Source organism: Myodes glareolus, chromosome 7, assembly GCF_982192425.1.
Source record: "Myodes glareolus chromosome 7, mMyoGla1.1, whole genome shotgun sequence".
In the NCBI taxonomy this organism is placed as follows: domain Eukaryota; kingdom Metazoa; phylum Chordata; class Mammalia; order Rodentia; family Cricetidae; genus Myodes; species Myodes glareolus.
Genome location: NC_142032.1, coordinates 32,078,391 through 32,101,899, shown reverse-complemented (window position 1 = coordinate 32,101,899; position 23,509 = coordinate 32,078,391). Strand labels below are relative to the sequence as shown.

The window sequence follows — 23,509 nt, the reverse complement described above, 5'->3', positions numbered from 1 at the left end:
GTGTGTGTGTGTGTGTGTGTGTGTGTGTGTTTTCAAGGTCAAATTTAAAGCAGGTAGGGAGCAGCTGACAGTCTATCACTGCAGGGCTCTGCCATCTGTGTTTCTTGAGCATCTAAAGGAGGCTTACAGGCGTTATACTTCCTTTGACCCAACCTCTGAGGGTCAGCGGTAGCTATGGCCTTCATAGGACAGTCAGCATCAGATATTAAGAAAAGTTACAATGGTTAGAAGGGTTACAGGATTATATCTTGCAGGATTTGGTTAAGGAGGCAGAGAAAGTGTTTTATAAGCGAGAGACTGAGGAAGAGAAGCAAGAGAGAGAGAGAGAGAGAGAGAGAGAGAGAGAGAGAGAGAGAGAGAGAGAGATGGGAGGCAGAAGAAAGAGAACTGGAGAGATCATTGACAAGAAAGAAATTTGATAGAATTTTGGCCTCAGTGGTAGGAGAGAAAGGGAAGATAGGACCTAGACAGATAGGGAACCTGGGCAACAGAAGACCAAAGATGAGTGAAAATGGACAGAGGCACCCCTTGGACAAAGAACAATGTGCTTATTGCAAAGAAAAAGGACACTGGGCAAGAGAATGCCCAAAGAAGAAAGGAAGAGCCTCTAAGGTACTGGCCCTAGAAGAAGATGATTAGAGAAGACGGGGCTCAGACCCCCTGCCCCGCATCTAGGGTAACCCTGACTGTGGAGGGGACTCCAGTGGATTTTCTAGTGGACATAGGGGCTGAGCACTCTGTGCTGAAACAACCATTGGGGAAGCTAAAGAATACAAAGACTACAGTAATTGGAGCAACTGGACAGAAACAGTATCTGTGGACCACCTTACGAACTGTAGATTTGGGGAGAGGACAAGTGACTCATTCCTGGTTATCCCTGAGTGTCCTATGCCTTTATTAGAAAGAGACTTGTTAACAAAGTTGAAGGCCCAGATCAGGTTTACTCGAACCGGGCCGGAGGTGATTAAAGCCTTTTGTTGACTGAACCAGTTACCTTCACTACCCCTCCTGTCCTCAATCCTGCTACCCTACTGCCTGAGACTGATGACACCTCATCTACTCATCACTGCACTGACATTTTGGCAGAAGAAGCTGGTACCCAAAATGATCTGAAGGATCAGCCTTGGCTTGGGAGTCCGAGCTGGTATATGGACAGCAGCAGTTTCGTGGTTGAAGGTAAGCAGAAGGCGGGGACAGCAGTGGTGGATGGGAAGCAAGTAGTCTGGGCATAGCCTCCCTGAAGGACGTTGGTGCAGAAAGCTGAACTTGTGGCTTTGATACCAGCTCTACGAATGGCAGAGGGAAAAGTCTCAACATCTACACTGACAGCAGGTATGCTTTTGTCACTGCCCATATACATGGAGCAATATACAGACAAAGAGGACTGTTAACATCTGCAGGAAAAGGCATAAAAAAAATAGGGAAGAAATTTTGAGCCTCCTCGAGGCCATACATTTGCCAAAGAAGGTAGCCAGGACACCAAAAAGCTCAAGATGCTGTGTCTAAAGGAAATCAGATGCAGACCTAACTGCTAAACAGATGGCCCAAGGAGCAATGATCCCGGCAGTCAAAAGAACCCAAAGATTATCATGATGTCAGTGAAACCAACTCTAGATACACCCCCAAGGACTATCAAGTTATGGGCAAATTAGGACTGGTAAAGAACCCCATATGGGGCAGCAGAGACAGAAGGAGGAAAACTAGTCCTCCCACAAAAAGAAGGGCACAAGTATGTTACCAATTTACAAGGCCTGACCCACTTGGGGGCCAAGAAACAAAAAGATGTGGTTAGGTCCTCTGACTATTATGTTATAGGAAGTAGTCAAAAGTTTCAAGGCCTGTGCTATAACTAATGCAGGACACTCCAGATATACTCCTGGAAGAGGCTCAGGGGCAACTGGCCTAGGACCTACTGGGAAATAGATTTTACAGAAATTAAGCCAGCCAGATATGGCAACAAGTACTTATTAGTTTTTATAGATACCTTTTCAGGCTGGGTAGAAGCTTTTCCTACCAGGACTGAGACAGCCAATGTGGTAGCTGAGAAGATCATAGAAGAAATCTTCCCAAGGTTTGGGATACCTAAGGTAACTGGGTCTGATAATGGACCTGCCTTTGTTGCCCAGGTAAGTCAGGGACTGGCCACCCAACTGGGGAACAATTTAAAATTACATTGTGCTTACCGACCCCAGAGTCAGGTCAGGTAGAAAGGATAAATAGAATTCTAAAAGAGACCTTGACAAAATTAGTGCATGGGCCCGGAAGAGACCTGCGGGAATGACTGGACAGCCCTCCTTCCCTTTGCCCTGTTCTGGGTTTGGAGCACCCCAGGGCAATTTAAACTCATCCCTTATGAGATCCTATGTGGAGAACCGCCACTGCTCACTGAGTCAGGTGGAATGTATAATCCTGATGCTATTCTTTCTAGACCTTTATTTTCCCACCCAAAGGCCCTTGAAGTGGTAAGACGCCAGATCTGTGAACAACCAAAAGAAGTATGCATCTCTGCCTGGATCCACACCTCCCACGTGAAGCGAGCTCCTGAACTACCCTAATTGCAGTGTCTGGGGGTTTTGAAAACACTACAAGTCAAGAAGCTTGTGTTTGGGGGACTAATCATAGGCTGACTCTTACTGAGGTTATGTAATGAGACTCTTAAGAGCCCTAAGACTCCTGACACCAGGTACTTGGTTCCTGGTTTAGATAAATGGTGGGCTTGTAGTACAGGCCTGACACCTTGTGTTTCGACATTGGTTTTTAATGACACCAAAGATTACTGTGTGCTTGTACAACTGGTACCTAGGGTCTTTTATCATCCAGCTAACACGCTTGAAGATGAGTTGGATAAGCACCCAACTCGCTTTTGACAAGAATCTATTTCTCTGACATTAGCAGTAATCCTGGGCCTCGGGGTAACTGCCCTAATACAGGCCCCTCAGTACTTTAATGAATTAAAACTAATTACCTTTATTAGAGAAAGAATAAATGCTGTTCAGATTTTGAAGCTACACCACCAATATAGTGCTTTACAAGGTCAAGAAGATACTGAAATCTAGTTCTATGATTAGAACTAGGCACTAGAAGAAGTGGGGAGATGAAAGACCTGGATAAATCCAGACCCCCCCAGCAGGAAAAAAAAATAGAGCCAAAAATCTAAGCAGGGAGGAAAGAATCAGAAATCTAGGATTAGCTGGTTCAGTGTTTCAGGAACTAGCTGAAGATAAAGTTAGATTGTAATCTTGAGAATAATCTTGAGAAACAGGGAGTTCCCCCTTGTGATTATCATTGGTATTTTTTGGATGCTGTGTTTCAGGAACTAGCTGATTATAATCTTAAGAATAACCTTGAGGAACAGGGAGTTACCCCCTTGTGGTCATCACTGAACCTCCCTACCCTCTTCGGATTACTGGGCTGTGGTTTCTTCCCTTAAAAACCCCTTCTCCCAGTGACTGGGGGTCGAACTCTTCCCCTGCATGGGTTATGAGTCTCGGTTCCAGTGCACTGGTTCCCATCTTGTCGATTAAACCTCGTGTGATTGCAGCAAGGACGGTCTCTCTCTCATGAGTTACTTGGGGGGGGGGGTGTCGTGTCATCCCGAGGTTTGAGTGAGAGTCTCCCCACACTGGGGGTCTTTCACATGTAGAAGAGTATCTGTGCATACCCACACACACATGCATATGTGTGCACAAATATTACATTTCCAAAGCCACAAATCTTTCACCAGTATCAACAGCAGAATCCATTGACTATAAATTGAGCTTTCCATGCTGAATATGGTTGAGGGAGTGGGTGTGATCCCAGCACTACACAATAAATTTGAGGGCAGTCGGGGGTACATGAGATTCTCAAATAAGCAAAAAAGAATGAAAAACAAACAACAACAACAAAACCCTTTAACCAGATCCAAGTCTTGCATTGGGCTTTCTTTCTAACTAATTGCTAAGAGAGCAGAGGAAACTTCCTTTGTGGTATTTCTGTACAGATCAACTCTAAAAGCAGCGACAGGATTCATGCTTTCATATACACCATCAGTAGGTAGAAAATAAAACCCTACATTTTCCAAGAAGGATCTTTATATAAATATGTGATTTTGAGCATATATAAATACAACATACAAACAAACAGTAAGTGTTCAACATATTTTTTTTTTGCACATGCCCTCATCCCTGCATTGGTCACTCCCCAAGTTATAATAACATTCACCAACCAGAATATCCTCTTATTCTTATATCAATACCACCTCTTTCTCTATTTGCCAAAATCTATCTCCATCAAACACCACTACAACCAAAAGATCAGCCCTTTTCTCCGAACCTCCCTTCTTCCCTTCACTCTTTTGGACAGTTATTTCCAACTATCAAACATCTTCATCTTAGGTACATATGGGATCTATTTCAATTGTAGCACAATTCAAATGAACTCAACCCCAGCTTGCTTCCTGTTCTAGTGAAGAACAAGATTTATCCAACCAATCCATGTAAGGCGTCACTGAGAATTACTGTCACGTCCCATTGTCCTCATGGTTCACACCCACTACTTCTACAAGTTTCAGGAGCTCTGTTTCCTAGAACACTCAAGAATATATTCTCGTTCTAATTTTTCCAAGGTGGATAATAGCTGCCTCTGGACTAAAGTTCAACCTCCCTTACCTTCCCACAGTTTCCTTTTTCCCTAAGGCACTTTCTACTGTCATTCTCAACACTAAGCACCTCTTGAAAAGGGCCAGGTTTCCCCGCCCCCCTCAGCCCCAGGCCTACAAAAGCCTGCTTTGGAATGCTAATGTTCACACATTGCCTTGCTTTCTTTAGCCAACCTTTCTCTGATATGCAGTCTCTTCTGATATGTGGAATGTATACTTCCAATCTTTGGTTAAGCACACTGTCTTCTTTGCATATTCCCAGTTTATCTAAAGTCTCTTGATAACAAAAGCTCTAAAGCACCTTATTGTGTACTACTAAGGGATTAGCAGGAAGCTAACATTCACTAGGTGTTTACAGGCACTATCTTCCTCGGAGCAAATCCAAACAATTGGTTCAAGATCACATTTTAAACAGAAAAACATTACAATTCTTGTGTGTCTCACTCCACCCACGAGGCGAACACTTAGCGCGGGCTTCCAGCACGCCATTAAACTCGGGCAGTTCTTCAATGGCCCAAGACGCTGGCAAAACCTTTTAACACCAAACAGCTGATCCCTTCTTAGGGCAGCTCAGCTGTGCTCAGGTGTATCTATCGCTTCCTCTACTGAAGGTTTTAGTTAATTAGGAAGCAGAGAAGGTGACTTAGTTTAGAGGTTCTAGGTGGATACTCCCCCCCCCCCCCCAGCAAGCTGACAGAGACACCAAGTGTGTACGTGCATTCCACGTTCCCAGCCTTTCCCCGTTAGGCCATTTTGAATGTAATTAATTTGGTTGTTGCAAAGTGGCGCCTCTTAGCTTCACGGGAATAGTTAGTGCTGGCCTGAATCCCCACGTTCCCGGTTTCAGTGAACGTAAGATACACGTTTACTTTGCTTTTTCGCAAAAAGCTTTTCATTTTGCGATGGGCCCGGTGTGGAGGGCCATATTCCCTCCGCTCCGAGGTGTACAGTTCTGCAAACCCGGAATCCCTGCGGCCGAAGGCGGCCTTGGCGCAGGAGGCCGACTCGGCCACGTCCAGTCTCGGCTCCCCTGGCGGGAAGTGGGAGTGGGGACCCAGCGGCCCCGCGCGAAGCCAGCAGCCTGGGCCTGTGCGGGGTCGCGTGGAACCGGCCTCCCCTCCCGGAGCATGCCAGAAGCGGATTTTCGCGGGAAGGCCGCGCGGGAAGCGTGCCCACGAGGTCCACGCAGCCCGGAGCCTTTCGCAGGTCCCGCCAGGCCGCGTGGCGGTCTCCCACATCCTTGTGTGATGGCTGCGCCCCCATTTCTCGACCATGCAAGTGCGCATCACGGGTACTTATTTCGAGTCTGTTTTTGACACCATAGCGCCTCGGCCTCAGGAGAGCGAGACCAGCGTGAAACGGGCTCAGTCTGCCCGGGAAGATAACACGCGAGGGCGGAAGGCCTAGGACGAGCAGGGCCCTGCACACCTCCCCCCCCCCCCCCCCCCCGCCTCCCCACCCGAGTAACGGCTCCGAGAGCCCCGCCCCTTTTCATGCTAGCACCCTGGGGCTGTGCGTGAGGCGGGGCCCCGCGTGGATCTCGCGAGATCCGGGTTGGCGCCGTGACCTCCATGTGGGAGCTCGAGCTCTATAAGTAAACACTCGGCGCGGCGGAGACATGGCCTGGTTCTCTCTGTGAGGCGGAGGCTGCGCGCGGTGCGGGCGGATCCGGCTTCCTTTCCCTCTCGGCCGGGTGGGCGGTCGCGCGGTTGGCCGCGTCCGTCCTCGTCCGCCCTCGCGTTCGCCGAGGCGCGCGCGCGGAGAACCGGAGCCTTCCGGGGGAAGCGGCGGGAGCCGAGCCGGGCCGGGCGGGGCGCGGCGGCCCGAGCGCAGGATTTAGACAAAGGGGGCCGGGACCCCTGTTCCCCGCGCCGCGATGTGGATCCAGGTCCGCACCATCGACGGCTCCCAGACGCGCACCATCGAGGACGTTTCCCGCAAAGCCACCATCGAGGAGCTGCGCGAGCGGGTGTGGGCGCTGTTCGACGTGCGGCCCGAGTGCCAGCGCCTGTTCTACCGGGGCAAGCAGGTGAGGAGCCCCGGGGGCGAGGCAGGGGGTCGGGCCGGGCCGCTGGCGGGGCGCAGGATGCGGGGTCCGGGCCTGCGGCTGTGCGCCCAGCGGGCGGGAAGGCTGGGGTGCAGGGCTCGGGAAACCTTGCTGTCCTAGGAAGGGGGACAGCGGCCACGGGCGTAGCGTGCGAGGTTCCTGGGTGCCTCTCTTCCCGCGCTTGGGGGGAGGGGGTGATCGGAGCCGGAAAGGGCAGCGGGCTCGGTGGCGCAGCTGTGCCCGGCCGCAGGAGGGACGAGCTGGCATTATTGGCAACGCTGGCTTGTTTCGCTCCCCTGCCCCGGGCTCCCAGATGCGGGATGAAAAGTGAGGCACCTTCCCCCTGTTGCCTCACTGGAAGGATTGGAACACGCTGAAGATACGAAGGGGTCACATCTGTCTCAGACCTGGGCTTAGGGAACGATGTTTGTACCCGGGAAGTCGGGTTTAAATCTGTTGAGTGCAGGGACAGCTTTACCTCTCACCTTTGAGTGTTCCCCACGTTCAGGCTTTTAAAACTAGCCCTTCATCATAACTAGCAGTAACTCAAAAGACAGGAAGTAGGTTTGGGCCACAAGGGGCATCTCCGTTAAATTTAAGTGTCGCCCAGTCTGGTCAGGATAAGACATTTCCTATCCGGTCAGTCTCAGTCTGTGATTAGATCCCGGACCCATCTTGTTTTTCTTGCCTTTGTCTTTGTGTTGTCTTTAGTCCACTGAAAAGTTGGCATCTTGCAGACTGTAGACCACAGTTTGGCTCCAGTCCTGAGGTTTGAATTAAATGCAGTTCTCTGATTCGGTGGAAGTAGCCTAGAGGCCACAAAGCCTTTGGAAGGAATATTTTTGTTCCCTTTACAGGTTTACAACGTTTCAGACAGAACAAAAAAAAATTCAAAGTAACAGATTATACAATGGGAAAGGAGTCAGGATTTTGTTGTGGTGTTTGGAGGGCCTCTCCTGTGGAAAACCTGTAGCACTTTCTGCTCCTTTTGTAGCCAGTTTTGTATTGATTAGTAAAGAATTCACTTTACTAGAAAGCTTTTTTTTAAAATTGCATCTGTATTAAATATTATGTACTTTTGTGTTAATGTGCCTCCGGTGGCCAGTAACTTTTCCTTTTCTTTACCCGTGAAAACTTAAGTAGTCACATCTGAATTTTCTAAGTAATAATAATATACTGCACATTGATCCCCAGGATACTTAGGTGTTTTCACGAGATAGAAATGAAGGATGAGAATATAGTGGTGGGCAACAGCCCGAAAATATAATATTGAAATAATGCTAAAAGTAAGGTCTTCTGGATGTCTTAATGTAAAGGTAGACTTTGGTTTAAATCCAGGACTTACAAAATAGACTTTCACTAATATCACTAATAAAATACTTCCTGGTTGAGGATAGATAACCTTTGTGCACCCCACCCCAGTTCATCACTCACTACTTCCCTCTCCCCAGCTGAACAATGAACTAGTAAGGATGAAAATAGAATTTAGGTGCCAGCCATTGACTTGGACACGAAAAAAGGAAAATATTGCTTCCAATTATTTACTTTTTTCATGAATGACAACTAGCCAGGGCAGTGGTTATTAATCCCTTTTGTCTTTGATATTCTCCAATTGATGGAGATAGCAAAGTGTGCTTGTAGCAGACAGGTAATTGGTGCCACAGGGCTATTCATTTCCTGTAAAATGAGTTTAGTAGAAAAGAGGTGCCCTGTCTCAAGATGTTTTACTGCCAAGTAATGGTATAAGTGAAACAGATTTATCTAAGCTGGGCACCATATTCCTAGCTCCTCTAAGACTGACAAGAGGATCACTGGAGCCCAGAAGTTTAAGGGGTGTGGGTAACACAGTGACATTCTGGTCTGAAAAAAAAATTGCCACATATTCATTTTAGTGTGCCCCAACTTGTTATTTATGCTGCTTTTAATCTTTGGAGTGTAGTTGAATTTAACTAGGTTTTACAGGAACACCTTCCTCCCCCAGGAAGGGTTTTTCTGTATACCCCTGGCTGTTGTGGAACTCATTCTGTAGATCAGGCTGGTCTTGAACTCAGAGATCCACCTGCCTCTGCCCCGAGTACTGGGATCAGAGATGTGCGGCACCATCTCCTGACTTCAGAGGAAATTTTTATGAACATCAGACTTTGAAATGAACTTTGAAGGGATAACTTTGCTAGTTTCTTTCTATTTAAAGTGTGTTTTCTGATTTCTGAGGGCCATCAGAATTATCTTTGCGTGGATGCCTTACCGTGGCCCACTGAAGCAGGGTATGTGGTTTACAAGGTCTCCAGGAGCTCTGTACACAAAGTTTGAAAAGCAGTGCTGGGAATGCCACTTTTTTTTTTTAAATGTGTGTAGGTGCTTTGCATAAATGTATGTCTTTGCACCGTGTGCAGGCCTGGTTTGCTGCAGAAGCCGGAAGAGGACATTGGGGCATCAGATCTGCAGATCTGGAATTGAAATTAGAGTTGTGAGTGCTGGGAATCAACCCTGGTCCTCTGGAAGAGCAGCCAGTACTCTCAACCACTGAGTAAATCTTACTCATAAACACCACACACCAAACTTTGATCTTTAATTAGAATCTAGAGCTCTTGTGACTTCTAAAAGATTCCATATCCCTGCCTTCTCTTGCTGTCACTGTTGGAATAGCTTTAAATAGATTGTAGATGTGGATTGTGAACCATACTGGAAGAAAAACTAAACAGTTGACACCCACCTCCATATTCTTTTTTTTTCCCACATGGAGTAAAGAAATGAAAGTATTTGTCTGTTTAAATAATGTGTATGTGTGTTTATCTGGTCCATGACTGATGAATAACAATTGCCCTCCACTTCTACCCTAGTACTGTGGAAATGACTTCCCCTGTTGCTTTATTGGCCACTGCCAGCTCATCTCCCATCTTTCTTGGTTTCCCTTGCATTGTTACTGTAGCCCTTCCTATATCCTGGAATTTCTTCTTTAACACAGTAAAAATTCAGTAGTACATTCTGGCAGAATCCTAACCATTTCTCTTTCTTTAGAATCTTGTACCTTGAGTGTTTTAAAAGGCGGTACTGAACCATTTACTTCTATAAGACATTGATGGACTACAGTTATATACTTTAAACATATAAGTATTTGTAATTTCTAGATCAGGACTTGTAAAACTTTTTATACTTGGAATTACTTTTGGTCCAAGAAATTTTAATGTAACCCTTGGTATGTAAGTATTGAAAATAGGTATGCCAATCAAATCTGCTAATAAATCACAGTTCATTTTGAAATTATTTGGTATTCACATAATCTTATCAGATGTGTTAAAAGAAAAGCAAATTTGCATTTTACTAGATAGACATGCTTATTTTATAAAGAATTAAAACTGGATTGAATATTTAATACTTCAGGACAGAACATCTAACCTTTTTCAGAGTTGATCGTCAATTTTGATTTTATAGTTAATGATGAGAATGTTCTGCATAAATACGGTACAACAAAAGTTTGTTTAGGGTGCTTCTAGAAAATGTTGGAAATTCTGTCTTAATTTTATTTATTCAACACATTAAAATAAATCAGTTCAATTTATAAATCAATTTAAAATTGATTTATAAATCAAATTGATAAATAAATCAGTTATAATTCAGATAACACTTTTTAAAATAAGACATTTAAACAAAATAACAGCATAAAGACTAATTTGATATTTACTTGCTGAGGAATGATGGCAGGAAAAGACTGAAAGTCACTTTTCTACAGTTAAGCCATTATGTTTCTACAGAAGCAGAAAACCTTGTAGGTAAACAGTGCAGTTCATGACCTCCCTAGCTTTGACTCAGAGAGAGAGTGTTTCAGGTAGTGTTCATGGCGATGTATGTTACTATAGCATGCATAGTACAAAGTGCACATTGTGTTTTCAGAACTAAGGCTGCGGTGGAGTCACTGCGATGCAGCATGGACTTGTCAGAAACACCTCATTTTTAGACATAAATTTTTTATTTTGAATTCGTTTTTGGACATTGCACTTTTGAAAACATTACTACTGTCAGGTTTTTGTGTATGTAATATTCCCTTTCCCAATACCCAGTTATGGGACTCCGTATGGACTCACAACCAGCAGTTTAAGAAGCTGGGTTCTAGATGTCCTCATCCCTTTCTCCCTCTTCCAGAGCATAATTTGATTCACAGATAACTTTGATCTGCACTTATATTAAATATGGAGGAATTTAAGTAGTCTAGGTAAATTACTCCAACATTCTTAATAACGCTTAACAGACTATGAGGCGTTACTAAATATAATGGCCTATGCAGTGAAAAATAGTAACTTTTAAAAAAAAGACTGGAATATTGCCTATGAAATAGGAATGAGTGTATAGCGTGTGTGTGTGGGGGTGCTATTATGAAGAAAGATGACTTTCTTAGAGTTTCTTGCCTTGATGTTTAGTGTTCCACTCTAACTTTAGCTGTTACTTTCCTGCTACACCACGTTTAGAATGCACCACTGAAAGCAGTTTAAGTCATTCTTGGCAGTTATTTAATAGGAAATAATTAAAATTTGTAGAGTATTCACTCCTAAGGTCTCTGATGCTTGTCAGATATCAATAAAAAAATGTAATGAAAACATCTTCAATTCATAATTTACCACCACCACTCCTTTAAGCCAGGTCTCACTGTGGAGCCCGAGCTGGCCTTAAACATGGGATTCTCCTGTCTCACTCTACAGAGTGGAAGGATGTATGTACCACAAGATTTATCTTAATTTTATTCTTTTTTTTGTCTCGTCTGTGTTTATTTTTTTGGAATGGATTACTAGTGCATTTGGATGTTTTATACTATTTAAGAGTTTTGATTTTCTACTTTTAAAATTTTGAAGTAATTGTCATAATGTTTATTACATTGTCTAGACAAAATTGTACATTTTCACCTGTTTCAGAGTTACAGTGTTTTATTTTTGGCTATTGAAGAATGTCAAAATGAAGGTGTAAATCCTGTCTTTTTTTAAAACCAAGCCTTGAGTCTTATTTTTTTTTAAGAAAAAAGCTGCATAATTATTTTGCTTTCTGACTGTACTTGTGCCTTGAACACTTTCACAACAATTTTCTGCTTCTCGATAAGGAAAGCCTGCTAGATCTGTCATGAACACACCTGGCATACATGGAACCACTGTAGGCCCTGCTGACATGCTTCTTTGTCTTAGACACTCTATAAGGACTTTCAGTCTCACAGCATGAGCCCCTGATGTCTGCCTAGGTACATACCACATGTGGATCTAGGTGCTTTCCCAACACTTTTGATGTACAAATAAAAGAGGCAAAGGTTAAACAATCCTGTTACCAGGGATACGAGACAGCCTAGTTTTGTTAGAGACTGTATTGTAGGAAAGCCCGTGACGTGTCAAAGGCTAGAGAGCTCTCTGAGTGCCTCTAAGAACTGCTCCAGGAGGAGGAAAAGGCCACATTTTGTTAGTGATTCTCGTCCTTCCTAGGTAAGGTTTAGGGCTAGACGAGTACCTTCTTACTGTCGTTTTAGTTATTTTTACATTAATTTATTTCTGGGCATCTGTTGTAACACATGTGGAGGTCAGAGAACTCTTTGAAGGAGTCAGTTCACCATGTGGATTCTGGGGATCAAACTTAGGCCCTCAGGCTTGGCAGCCAAACCTTTACTCTAATCCATCTCAAAGCTTCCCTTTATTTAAAACAAGTTAATTTTTTTAAATATATTTTGATAATATTCTTCCCCTCCCCCAAGTCCTTCCAGATCCTGTCCCCCTTCTTACCCACCGAGCCTTAAAACAAAAACTTAATACAACAAAATCTCCCAAGACTGAGGAAACAAATAAAACTACATCCGGAAAGAAAAAAGATATCAAGCTGTAACCAAATAAAAGCACACACAAAAAAATGTGGAGTCCATTATATGTTGGTCAGGTACTCCTGAACATGAGACCCGTGCGAGAGTGATTTGGAGAAAACTGATTTTCCCTCTCCCGGCAGGTATAAGTCTTCCAGTTTAGTTGTTAACCTTTGCCCTAATAGCTAGTTTTTGATTCATTCTTGAAAATATAAAAAAGCAGAATAAGATAAAACGAAAACTATCACATCAAAGTCAGATGACACAGACCAACAGAAGGAAAAGAGTTCAAGATTAGGCACAAGAGTCAGAGGCCTGCTCGTTCGTACACCCAGAAATACCAAAAAACAACCCACTAAATTGGAAGCCATAATATACACTCAGAGGACTTGGTGCAGACCATGCACATGCTGCTTCACTCTCTGTGTTCATATGAGCTATGATCATGCTAATTTAGAGGGTCTTGTTTTCTTGGTGTCCTCTATCCCCCACTGAGCTCTAGTTTGATGGAGACATCCAATTTAGGGCTGAGTATTCCAAGATAGCTCACTCTTCATAATGTCTGGCTCTGGGTTCCCATCCACTGCCAGTGAAAGCTTCACTGATGATAGCTGAACAAGGCTTTGATCTACATACATAGCAGAATATCTTTAGTCATTTTATTACCATGCCACTTTCTTTTCTTTTTTTAATGCCTGTATTTGGTTTTACCCTAGGTCTCTGGGCTATCTAGTCTCAGCTTCTTGCTCACTCAAGCGGTGCTGGATGTGGGTTCTATCTCATGGAAAGGGCCTTAAGTCAAATCAGATATTGGTTGGTTACTCCCACACACAAGCTTTGTGCCACCATTGCCCTGGTCTATCTTGCAGGCAGTACATCTTTGTAGATAAAGGGTTTATGGCTGGCTTGGTGTTTATGTTTTAAATATATTAACATTCCTATTCATATGAAGGCTTACTTATTTACTGGCTTTGGGTACTGAGGTGTGTCTGTGTGTGTGTTGTTGTTGTTGTTGTTGCAGATTGAACCCAGGATGAGTACTGCCTGTGAGCTACTTTGAATCCCTTGGATTAGCTGAGCTGTGAGATAGTACTTAGTTTAATTCCTTGATCTCTGTACTGGAAAGGTTGTGAAACTCTTGATTCCTTGTACTATTTGACAAATAAGAATACTTGTAACCTATAAAATTGTGCTAGCTATGGTCTTAGGTCTGCCACCTAAATAAATACCACATTAGTGAAGTAATAATTAAAGGACAGATGTTTTCCCTCCTCTTTCTCTGTAGTTGAAATCTTTTTTTTTTTCTGAGAAAAATTTTATTGGCCTTTTGGATAAAATTTACTTGCCAGGAAGAATGATCCCATCATACTTCTGCTAGAACCAGCGCATGGCTTCCTCTTTGCTGATTCTGTGTTTGGCCCCAATGTAGCCTGCCTTGTGCTTCTTGTCTGCGATACTGAAACCTGACCTGCTCAGCATCACACATAAGTCCAGGCCCTAGATCCCAATGCTTGGGTCATATTTGATGCCCGGGTCAATGTGTTTTTGAATCCCAAAGCCGAAGTTCCCAGTATCTGAGAAGTTATTTTTCCGTAACTCAGAATCCCCGCACCTTCAGACCTTTCTCCACAATTTCTTTTGCCTTGGCTCCACGGACAGTGCAGTGAACAGCAGTCTTTTCATTTCTCCTGATGCTGAAGGACCTGGTGGTATACCTAGCTTTGGAAAAGACAGATGTCTGGCCTGTGAGCTGCTCCAACATCTTGGCTGCCTGGGTCAGTCTGTCTCTGCTCTCCCTCAGACAGATATTGAGGCAGAGTTTGTGGATGTGAAGTTCCTGCGTGGGGTTTTCCTTTTCATCTTGATCTTGTGACATGATGGAGGACAGGAGTGTAGTTGAATTCTTAAATATATTACTGTATCATGTACAGTTGAATGGTATGGATATTGCATGAAAGAATGATTAATGCAATGCTTAAACTGATATTTCTGAAAGAAATTGCAGTTTTGATCTTTAAGGAGTTTAATTTTACAGTCAACTGCTAATATACCCTTTAAAGAAACAAAATAGAAAATTGGTGTCTTAGTTTGGGTTTACTATTGCTGTGAAAAGATACCATGACCATGGCTACTCTTATAAAGAAATCATTAAATTGAGGGAACCTGCTTATAGTTTTAGAAGTTCAGTCAATTTTTGTCATGGCAGGGAGCATGGCAGCATGCAGACAGAGGTGGTTCTGGAGCTAAGACTGCTACATCTTGTCGGCAACAAGGAATCAACCGACTTACTGGACAGTATCCTGAGCATAAGAAACCTCAAAGCCCTCCCCCACATTGACACACTTCCTCCAACAAGGCCATACCCACTCCAACAAAGCCACACCTCCTGATAGTGCCATTCTGTATGAGATTATGGGGGCCAAATACATTCAAACTACCACAATTGGTTTCCTAGACTGCTGTAACAGAATACCAGAATGGTATGGGGAACTGTCTTCAGGCTTCTGTTTTGATGAAATAGTATTTATTATCTTGAAGTTGTTACCACTTCATTTATGTGACTTTTCTTGTCTGTCTCCCTCACTCCCCTTGCACTCTCCCTTCGTTGTCCTGCCCTTTTTGTGTCTCCACATTTGTTTTTAGCAAGGATACCAATTAGACTGGATTAGAGGTCCTCTTAATGATCCCATTTTATATTTATTACCTGTTCAAAGACCCTATCTCCAACCTAGGTCATTTTTTGAGGCATTAGAGGGCTTTAGCATGTAAGTGTTTAGAAGACACAAATCACTCCATAATAATAGGCCTTGAATTTCTTTAGTCATGTGCTGTCTTGTATTATATCTAAAAACCCCATTTCTAAATAAAATTAGTTTCTGAGGTAAGCCACTCCCTTGATGCTGGAAATGGAATCACTGAGTCTTAACATATGTCATGTAGGGACTCTCAGCCCTCTGAGGTACTGTGGAGTAGAACTTCTAGTATATCTGATCGTGTCTTTTGGGAGGTGGGGGTGTCGTAGAGGTGACAGCGGGCACAGATAAGTCCATAACATTCTGAAAATGTGAGTGAATTGCAAGATAATTTATGTGTTATTTTTCCTAGATGACTTTGTGACAAAACTTGCTAATATTTGCAAATGGATAGAATTAGAGAACCATAGAGAAATGGAATATAGTATAATTGGAATATATTTCTGATGTGGGATTCTCCTCTGTATGCTGTGAATACCATTGGTTAATAAACTGGCTTGGCCTGAGATGGTGACCTAGGTGGGGAAAACTAAACTGAATGCTGACAGAAAGAAAGGCCGAGTCAGAGAGAAGCCATGTAGCTCCCCCCCCCCCCCCCATGGAACTTTATCCGGGTAAGCCACAGCGAAGTGGCGATACAAAGATTACTAGAAATGGGTTAAATTAAGATGTAAGAATTAGCTAATGGACCAAGCAGTGATTTTATTAATACAGTTTCTGTGTGGTTATTTCTGGAGTCCGGGCAGCAGGGAAATGAACAAGCGGAGTGGGGCAGGGAACACACAAGTGACCTTCTTACAACATATTTCTGATTTGTTTTTTAAAATATTTCTTCACTTAAAAAGAAGTATTAATTGTGCTTCAAAAAGATAAAGTGCTAATAACCACTATTACATGCAGCTTGTAAAGAAAACAATAAAGTTCTCACTTTCAAAATTTATTTTCCCACAGTTGGAGTGGGTTTAGGCACTGTTGATTGATTAAATTAAATTTTGTTGAGAGAGCCTGCATATCATATACTTGTAATCCTAGCACTTGGAAGGCTGAGACAGGATCATGAATGAGGCTAGCCTGGGCTGTATAGAGAGACTATCAAAAGACTAGGAGACAATAACAAAAAATGATGAGAGGTTAAATGTAGTTTAGAGAGTTTGTGTGTTGGGGGGAGCTACAGTATGAGATTGCAATAGCTATGTACAGTTTTTTATTTTAATGACATTAATGTTATCTGTAATTAATTTGGAGTTTTTCTTAACAATTTACTGGGTTCCAAAGAGGATACTGATAATAGAAGCCATAAAGTAGTAAGAACCATTTCAAAATCATCTAGTTGTAGAATTGTCAATTTTAATAGCTTATATAGGATATTTGGACAAACAAAACATGTAGAAATGTAAGTTTTGAGATAAGCACTTCAGTGTAGTTTTCTGTTTTTCTAGTTGGAGAATGGATATACTTTATTTGACTACGACGTTGGACTGAATGATATAATTCAGCTGCTAGTTCGTCCAGACTCCAGTCTTCCTAGCACTTCTAAGCAGAATGATGTTCAGGCTAAACCCCGTTCTAATAATCAGCCTAAAGTAAAGAAAACAGCAAGAGGGGGATCTTCCAGCCAGCCGTCTACATCATCTCGCACTTGTCTTATTGATCCTGGCTTTGGACTCTATAAGGTATGTTACCTTCAGACTTGTTGATTGTGACAATAAAAATGCTTATTCTCTGTAAGATTGATTTCCATTAAGTAAAGATTGCAGCTGTTCATATTGTGTCAGAAGTAGTCTTTGAAAATTTACAGTGGGACTAGGGATAGCTTAGCTGTGGAGTGCTTTATTTTTTTTAAAAAAAGATATGAAACTCTGCACTACCAGGAAGAGAAATATTGTAGTGAAAATATGTAAGCGGTACATGTACAGTTCAGAGAATGATAAACATTTGTGTAATACCACCCAGGTGAAGAAGTAGAATGATGCCAGGACTTTTGAGAAAGGGCACTGCTTGCCTCTCCCATCTTCCAAGGGAATTACTTAGAGTAACATTTTAGTGCAAGTTCTCTTCTTTCTTCTTTATTACTTACATATACACATGTCTAAACAATATGCTATTTTTATTTGCAGCTGAATCTCTTTATAATGAAGTTCTCCTTTTCCTCGACATTGATGTTTCTTATGCATATAGTTATAGTTTATTTCTTTATGTTATTGCAGCTACTTTATCAACATGCAACTCTATGTCTAGTATGTATTTATTAGATGCCTGGGCAGTGTTCCAGCTTCAGTCTTTAACAATGCTGTCTAACCCATATATACCCTGCTGCGCATGAACTAGAATTTTAAAAATTTCTATTAAAAAAAAAAAGGAGATGCTGATTGCTAACTCAAGAGTATGCTGTCAAGATTTTTGTTGTTTCATTGGTCCATTTGTCTGTCCCTGTGCCCATGCCATTTGAGTATTGTAGCATCACAGAATTTTTGATAACTTCCTTTCTCCCATTTCTCAAATATAACATCTTTTCAAGAGTTTTTAGCTTTATAGTTCGCTACAAAACTTGTAATAAAAAATTGTTAGAAGACCTTACTGAAATTTTAATGGGGATTGCCTCTATAGATCATTTTATGGAATTAATGTATTTATGAGTTTTTAAATTTATGGACACAGATTTATGTTTTTGGCATTTTATAATGAATGTTTGAATTATTTCTGCTAACTTTATGGTTTTGATGCCACTTAAATGGTCACTTAAGTACTGGTGCATAGAAATCCAGTTGGCTTATTAGTTGACTTTTGAAGAGCTACTTCTGTTGTATTTAAACCACTAAAACATGCCATTTTGTCTATACTATTCTTTTTTATGTTGGATATGCAGGTAAAATATGATATTTTTATTCTAATATTTTACATGGACAATAGGATAATTATAAGAAGTAAGCTGTACTAGCAAAATTCACTACAGTGCAATAAGAGATAAAGATGAATTCTCTTATTAGAGAAGTAAGAAAAATATAATAATAGCTATTATGATGGTTAGATTTTGTGAAAGCAAAGGATGACATCAGTGGGTGAAGTACAGTTAATTTGATCAAAGGGTTATTTGAAACATGGGGAGTCCTTAAAATTAATCTGCAAAAACTGATTATACTTGAAGAGTGATAATTAGAAATAGATTGTTCAGTTTCCCTATTAATTCAGACACCATATTGTTCTCATTTGCAAGTTTGTGAATTCCTATCCATTTAACCTACATTCTACCACATTCAGTTCAATCTTCAGGTATATATTTATATACACTGTCATATCTTGTAGACATCTATATTAGTTAATTTTCTTTGCTAATAATATAGTAATGCAGAACAAGTAATGTCTAGAGGGGTTTATTTTGGCTTATGGTTATAGCGAAAGGCTAATGAATTGCATCTGGTAATGCCTTTCTTGCTTGTGACAAAAAAAGAGACAGTGTATATGTGGTCTTTTTCTTTTTGTTTTTGTTTCTTTTTTTTTTTTGAGACAGGGTATCTCTGTAGCTTTAGGGCTTGTCCTGGAACTTGCTTTGTAGACCAGGTTCACCTCAGACTCACAGAGATCTGCCTGTCTCTGCCTTCTGAATGCTGGGATTAAAGGCCTGTGCCACCAGGCCCGGTCTTTCTTGCTCTTATAAATTAAGCATCCACATTTATTTATGAGAGATGGGTCTTGCTATGTTGTCAAAGCTGTCCTGGAACTTCTGGACTCCATTAATCTTTTTGCTTCAGCCTAGTCACCAATAGCTCTTCATGTGTTACCTTGATGAGGATTGAACTCTACTGCCAGCTTTAGAGGGTTAGCCCATACTCAACACACTAAGTACTAATGCTCTACATTTTTTCATGTTGTTACTTTTAAAGTAGACTTAATTTAAGACATGTATTAGTTACGGTTTATTACTGTGGTCCAGTGCCTAACAAACAGTTTAAAGGAGGAAGAATTTATTTTATTCCATAGTTTCAGGAAGTTCAGTCCATGGTTGCTTGGCTCCATGCATCTTGACAGAGTGCATGACTATGTGAAATTGTGATAGAGAAGCTTCTTTGCTTATAGTAGATAAGGACCAGAGTGAGGTAAGAAATATTGAGCTGCTATAACCTTAAAAGGCACACCCCACGTGACCTGATTTAAAATCTGCTTCAACACTTAAGTTTTCAGAACCTCCCTAAAGACTGCTTTGAACCAGGATTTCAACCATGAATGTGATGAAGACATCTCATATCCTCTCATGCCCTCTCATAATTACTAATATTTTTTCATTGTTTTAACAGTTCAAGCATTATTCACTAGTCTTAAATTCAAAGTGTCTTGTGATACTGAAGGTGAAATCTTTACCATGAGTCCCTGTCAGGTAAAAACACTTAATGCAAAGTAATCATTCCTACTCCAACGGGAGGAACAGGAAACAAAAGGTTAGACTAAAGTAAGACCAAAACCTAGAGCTGCAAATACTGAGTTCCATAGCTCCATTTCTAGCTTCTAGGGCATATGATGTCAGCAGGTGAGCTGCAGTGGGCTTGGGTAGCTTCACCCCATGCATGACTTTGCCATTTGTAGCCTACATGGCATCTTTCTGTGGTTTGTTCAACATTGTTTGCGTCTTCAATATCCTGGAGTCTTCACTGAAGCTTAGGTTTTACCCTTGCAGCTTTCTGTTGTTTGCTTGGGTTGCCTGCATGAAACATGCTTCTGCCACATATTAACTGACTTTCCAGGCCTTCTTTTGAAATCTTACTAGAAGTTTCCACCACTTTTGCATTCTATATCTGTAAAATCACATGGTCAATGTCAGGGTCTGTTACCAGCCTGAGAAGTCCCCTTGCCCATGGCTACAGTGGCTTGGATTGATGAATGTAGGGAAATTCTTCTTCTCTAGGTGGCTCATCTTGCTATAAACGGGTTACCTGGAGGTACTCCTTTTCCCAAAGGAAGATCTTTCAAAGAAAATTTTAAATGGTTATATTCATTGAATCTTCAATGGGTAAAATATGACCAATTCCTCACCTACCCTTTAAAGCATCTTTTCTATTATTAAAGTATTTGACTCCTTTCTAATAACATGAAACTAGCCATGCAGAAACAATGTATTCCTTAGCCCCAACTTTTAAGCAGGCTTTTCTGATCAAACTGTAGAATTTCTCGAACTCTTTTGTTCTAGTCAGTCTCCCTGAAAATTCAGCTTTCTACAAGCTCTGAAGAGAAGGCTCAGTGGTTGAGAGCACTTGCTACTCTTGCCAAGGACCTGGAGTCTGTTCTCAGTGCCCATATAGCAGCTGATGGCATCTGTAACTCCAGTTCCAGGGAATCTAGCTCTTTCTTGAGGCCACCATGAACACCAGGCATGCATGCACACTGTGTGCTTGCTTGCAAGCAAAACACCCATACATATAAAATAAAAATAGATATTTTTAAAATATTCAGCTTTCCACGAGTCTTAGGTCTGGATTTGTGTGTGGGAGGTGGGAGCCTAGTCTGCATAGTAGGCATCCCTTTGGTCCTCTAAGTTTATTCTAGAATTGCCCAGTAAGTTGAGTTTACAGTATTCTGAAGTGAAGTACATTTTGTAATGAATTTAAGACTAAAGAAAGTAAAAGTTTTTGATATACCATTCTGCAGAAAGAGACACTAACATAGAGAAAAGCTATTTCAAAAATGGATGGTGTGCTGATTTAATACTAGACAGGGTTTGTCTTAGGGTTTCTATTGCTGTAAAGAGACACCATGACCATGGCAACTCTTATATAAGAACATTTAAATGGGTCTGGCTGTTCAGAGTTTTAGTCCATTGTCATCCTTGCAGGGAGAATGGTGGTAAGAAAGCAGACTTAGTGCTGGAGAAAAAACAGAAAGTTCTACATCTGGATCGACAGGCAGGAGGAAGAGAGAATGAGCCACTGGGCCTGGCTTGAACTTCTGAAAACTCAAAGCCCACCCTCTGTGACATACTTGCTCCAACAAATCCACACCTACTCCAACAAGGCCATACCTCCAATAATGGCACTTTCTATGAGTCTGGTGCCATTTTCATTCAAAACACCACAGGGCTTTTTTTTTTTTAAAGTTAATCTATTTTAAAAAATTCCTGTTTCCCTTTCCCCATAGGTTGGTGATCCAGAAAGTTAGAATCTTCACATTCCTCTATTCCACATTCACATTAACTCCCTTCCCAAATTTTCTATCCTTGGTTCAGAATGCGAAGTTTAATGAATTTCCTGGGCCTTAAGATTTTCCCTTTACTGCCTTTGGGCTCAGTCATAGCAGACTGCCTTCAATTTTCCTAGTCACAGAGTTCTAAAACAAGCAGGCACTAGTTGCCAACTAGGAAGAGAAGGGCCTAGTGTCTCCTGCTTATCTATAACTTTTTGATGGGTTCTGAACCCACTTAATTCTGAAATGGATCAGAATGATTTACTTCCTACACAGTAACATATTATTGGTTATTTTTCATTGCTCTGACCAAAGTACTATAGAGAACAACTTAATGAAGAAAAAGATTTGATTAACAGTTTTAGAGGGTTCAGTCTATGAATGCTTGACCTCACATCTTGATCAGCCATCATGGCTGTAGGAATTCTTGGTGCAAGAGATTCTTTTCTTCATGATGGACAGGAGCCAGAGCCAGGGGTAATAATTGTGAATCAGTATATTCGGACTTTCCTTTGGTCTGCCATCTTACAAATAACAACATAGAGAGTTATTATTAATTATTATATGTGGAATATTTCTTTACATTGTGTGGATATATGGTGCTGTGATTGTGTAATAAAGAAGCTGACTGGCCAGTAGCTGGACAGGATAAAGTTAGGCATGAGAATGAGATTAAGGACACTGGAAAAAAGGGAGGAAGCTTGGGAGTCATGATCCAGACACAGAGGAAGCAGAACATGTATGAAATGAGGTAACAAGCCTTGAGCCATATGATTGAACTTAGATAAGAAATAAGGGTTGATTGAAGTTGTAAGAGGTAGTTAGTAATAAGCCTGAGCTATCAGTCAAGCATGTATAATTAATATTGAGTCTCTGTGTTGGTTATTTTGGAACTTGCAGCAGGAAAGATAAGCCCACCTTTACAGTGGAAGCTTAACCTTAACTTAGCCTTTTCCCCAGCTAGCGCTTTTAACTTAAATTAACCTGTTTCTATTAATCTATATTCTGCCACATGAATTGGTCTCCCCACTCTATGCCATGTCTGACTTCTGCAGTATCTCACATGTCTAGAGTATTCTCAGTTCCTCTATTTGCCCAAAAGTTCTACATATTCTCTCATGCCTAGCTATTGGCCATTCAGCTCTTCACAGTGACATATCTTCTTACAGTGTAAACAAATATTATGTAACATTTCCCCCTTTTGTTTAAATAAAAAGGAAAGGGTTTATTTAACTCTAAGACTAAAATTATATATAATAAGAAAAATTATCAGAGAAGAATTACATTTATAATTTCCAGTCTATTTGTAGTTGGCAGTTTTGGAGAAAATGCTTTGGTGAGGTTTTGCTTAATATCTTTTTCCAATCCAGACCCTCACTCAGGATGTGGCATCATATCTTCTCCTTAGGCTCTTAGTTGTGACACTTTTTTAGACGTCCTAATTTATTTAAGTATTTATTTTGAGACAGGGTCTGTCTGTGTACCCTTTGCTGAACTGGAACTGCGATGTAGATGAGGCTTGCCTGGAACTCAGATACATATATATTACTTTCAAAACTGTAAGGGTTAGTCAAGAAGTTTTTGTAATTTGTCTCTTTTAGGATTTATCTATTTTTCTCATCAAAGGACTAGATTTGTTTTTGAGACAAAGACTACAGAAGTGTAAAGTGCTATTTTCATCATATCTTATGGCTAGCAATAACATGCTATTAAATATAATTTGAATTTTGCATCAGTGGAAGTTTAAATTTCACTAACATTGTTGATATGAACCTTAATCACCTGACTGACTTACTGATTTCCTTTTCCTTTTTTTCTTCATACTGAACTCTTTGAGAAGGAGTCACTGTATATATTGAAGACGGAAGTAGTTGTGCATGCCATTTCCCTGAGGACAGAGTATAAAGAAAAAAAATCATCAACATGGGAGATTTGTCTTTTCCCACCTATTTTGGTCAATGGAAGCTTTTTTTTTTTTTTTTTTAAAAATGGCCCTGTCTTATCTTTATTATACTATTGTACTATTGTTGCGAGGTTTCTTTCTGTTTGCTGGTACTGTAAGATGTTTCAGAGTCACC

General features: G+C 41.3%; 1 protein-coding gene and 1 pseudogene across 2 annotated transcripts in view; one reads left to right on the top strand and one right to left on the bottom strand.

The window, feature by feature from the left end:
• Nucleotides 1-6,244: 6,244 nt before the first annotated feature.
• The window catches only part of Uhrf2 (ubiquitin like with PHD and ring finger domains 2), a 77,837-nt gene continuing 60,572 nt past the window's right edge, over nt 6,245-23,509 (top strand). The window contains exons 1-2 of one of the 2 annotated variants that reach the window (XM_085693781.2): nt 6,245-6,668; nt 16,703-16,936. In XM_085693781.2, the coding sequence (XP_085549907.1) occupies nt 6,516-6,668; nt 16,703-16,936 (387 nt within the window). In that variant the 5' untranslated portion in view covers nt 6,245-6,515. Of the gene's footprint in view, nt 6,669-16,702; nt 16,937-23,509 lie in introns of those variants that run through there. The other variant, XM_087908006.1, reaches the window with a different exon arrangement.
• Nucleotides 13,849-14,386, bottom strand: LOC125403374 (large ribosomal subunit protein uL5 pseudogene; annotated as a pseudogene).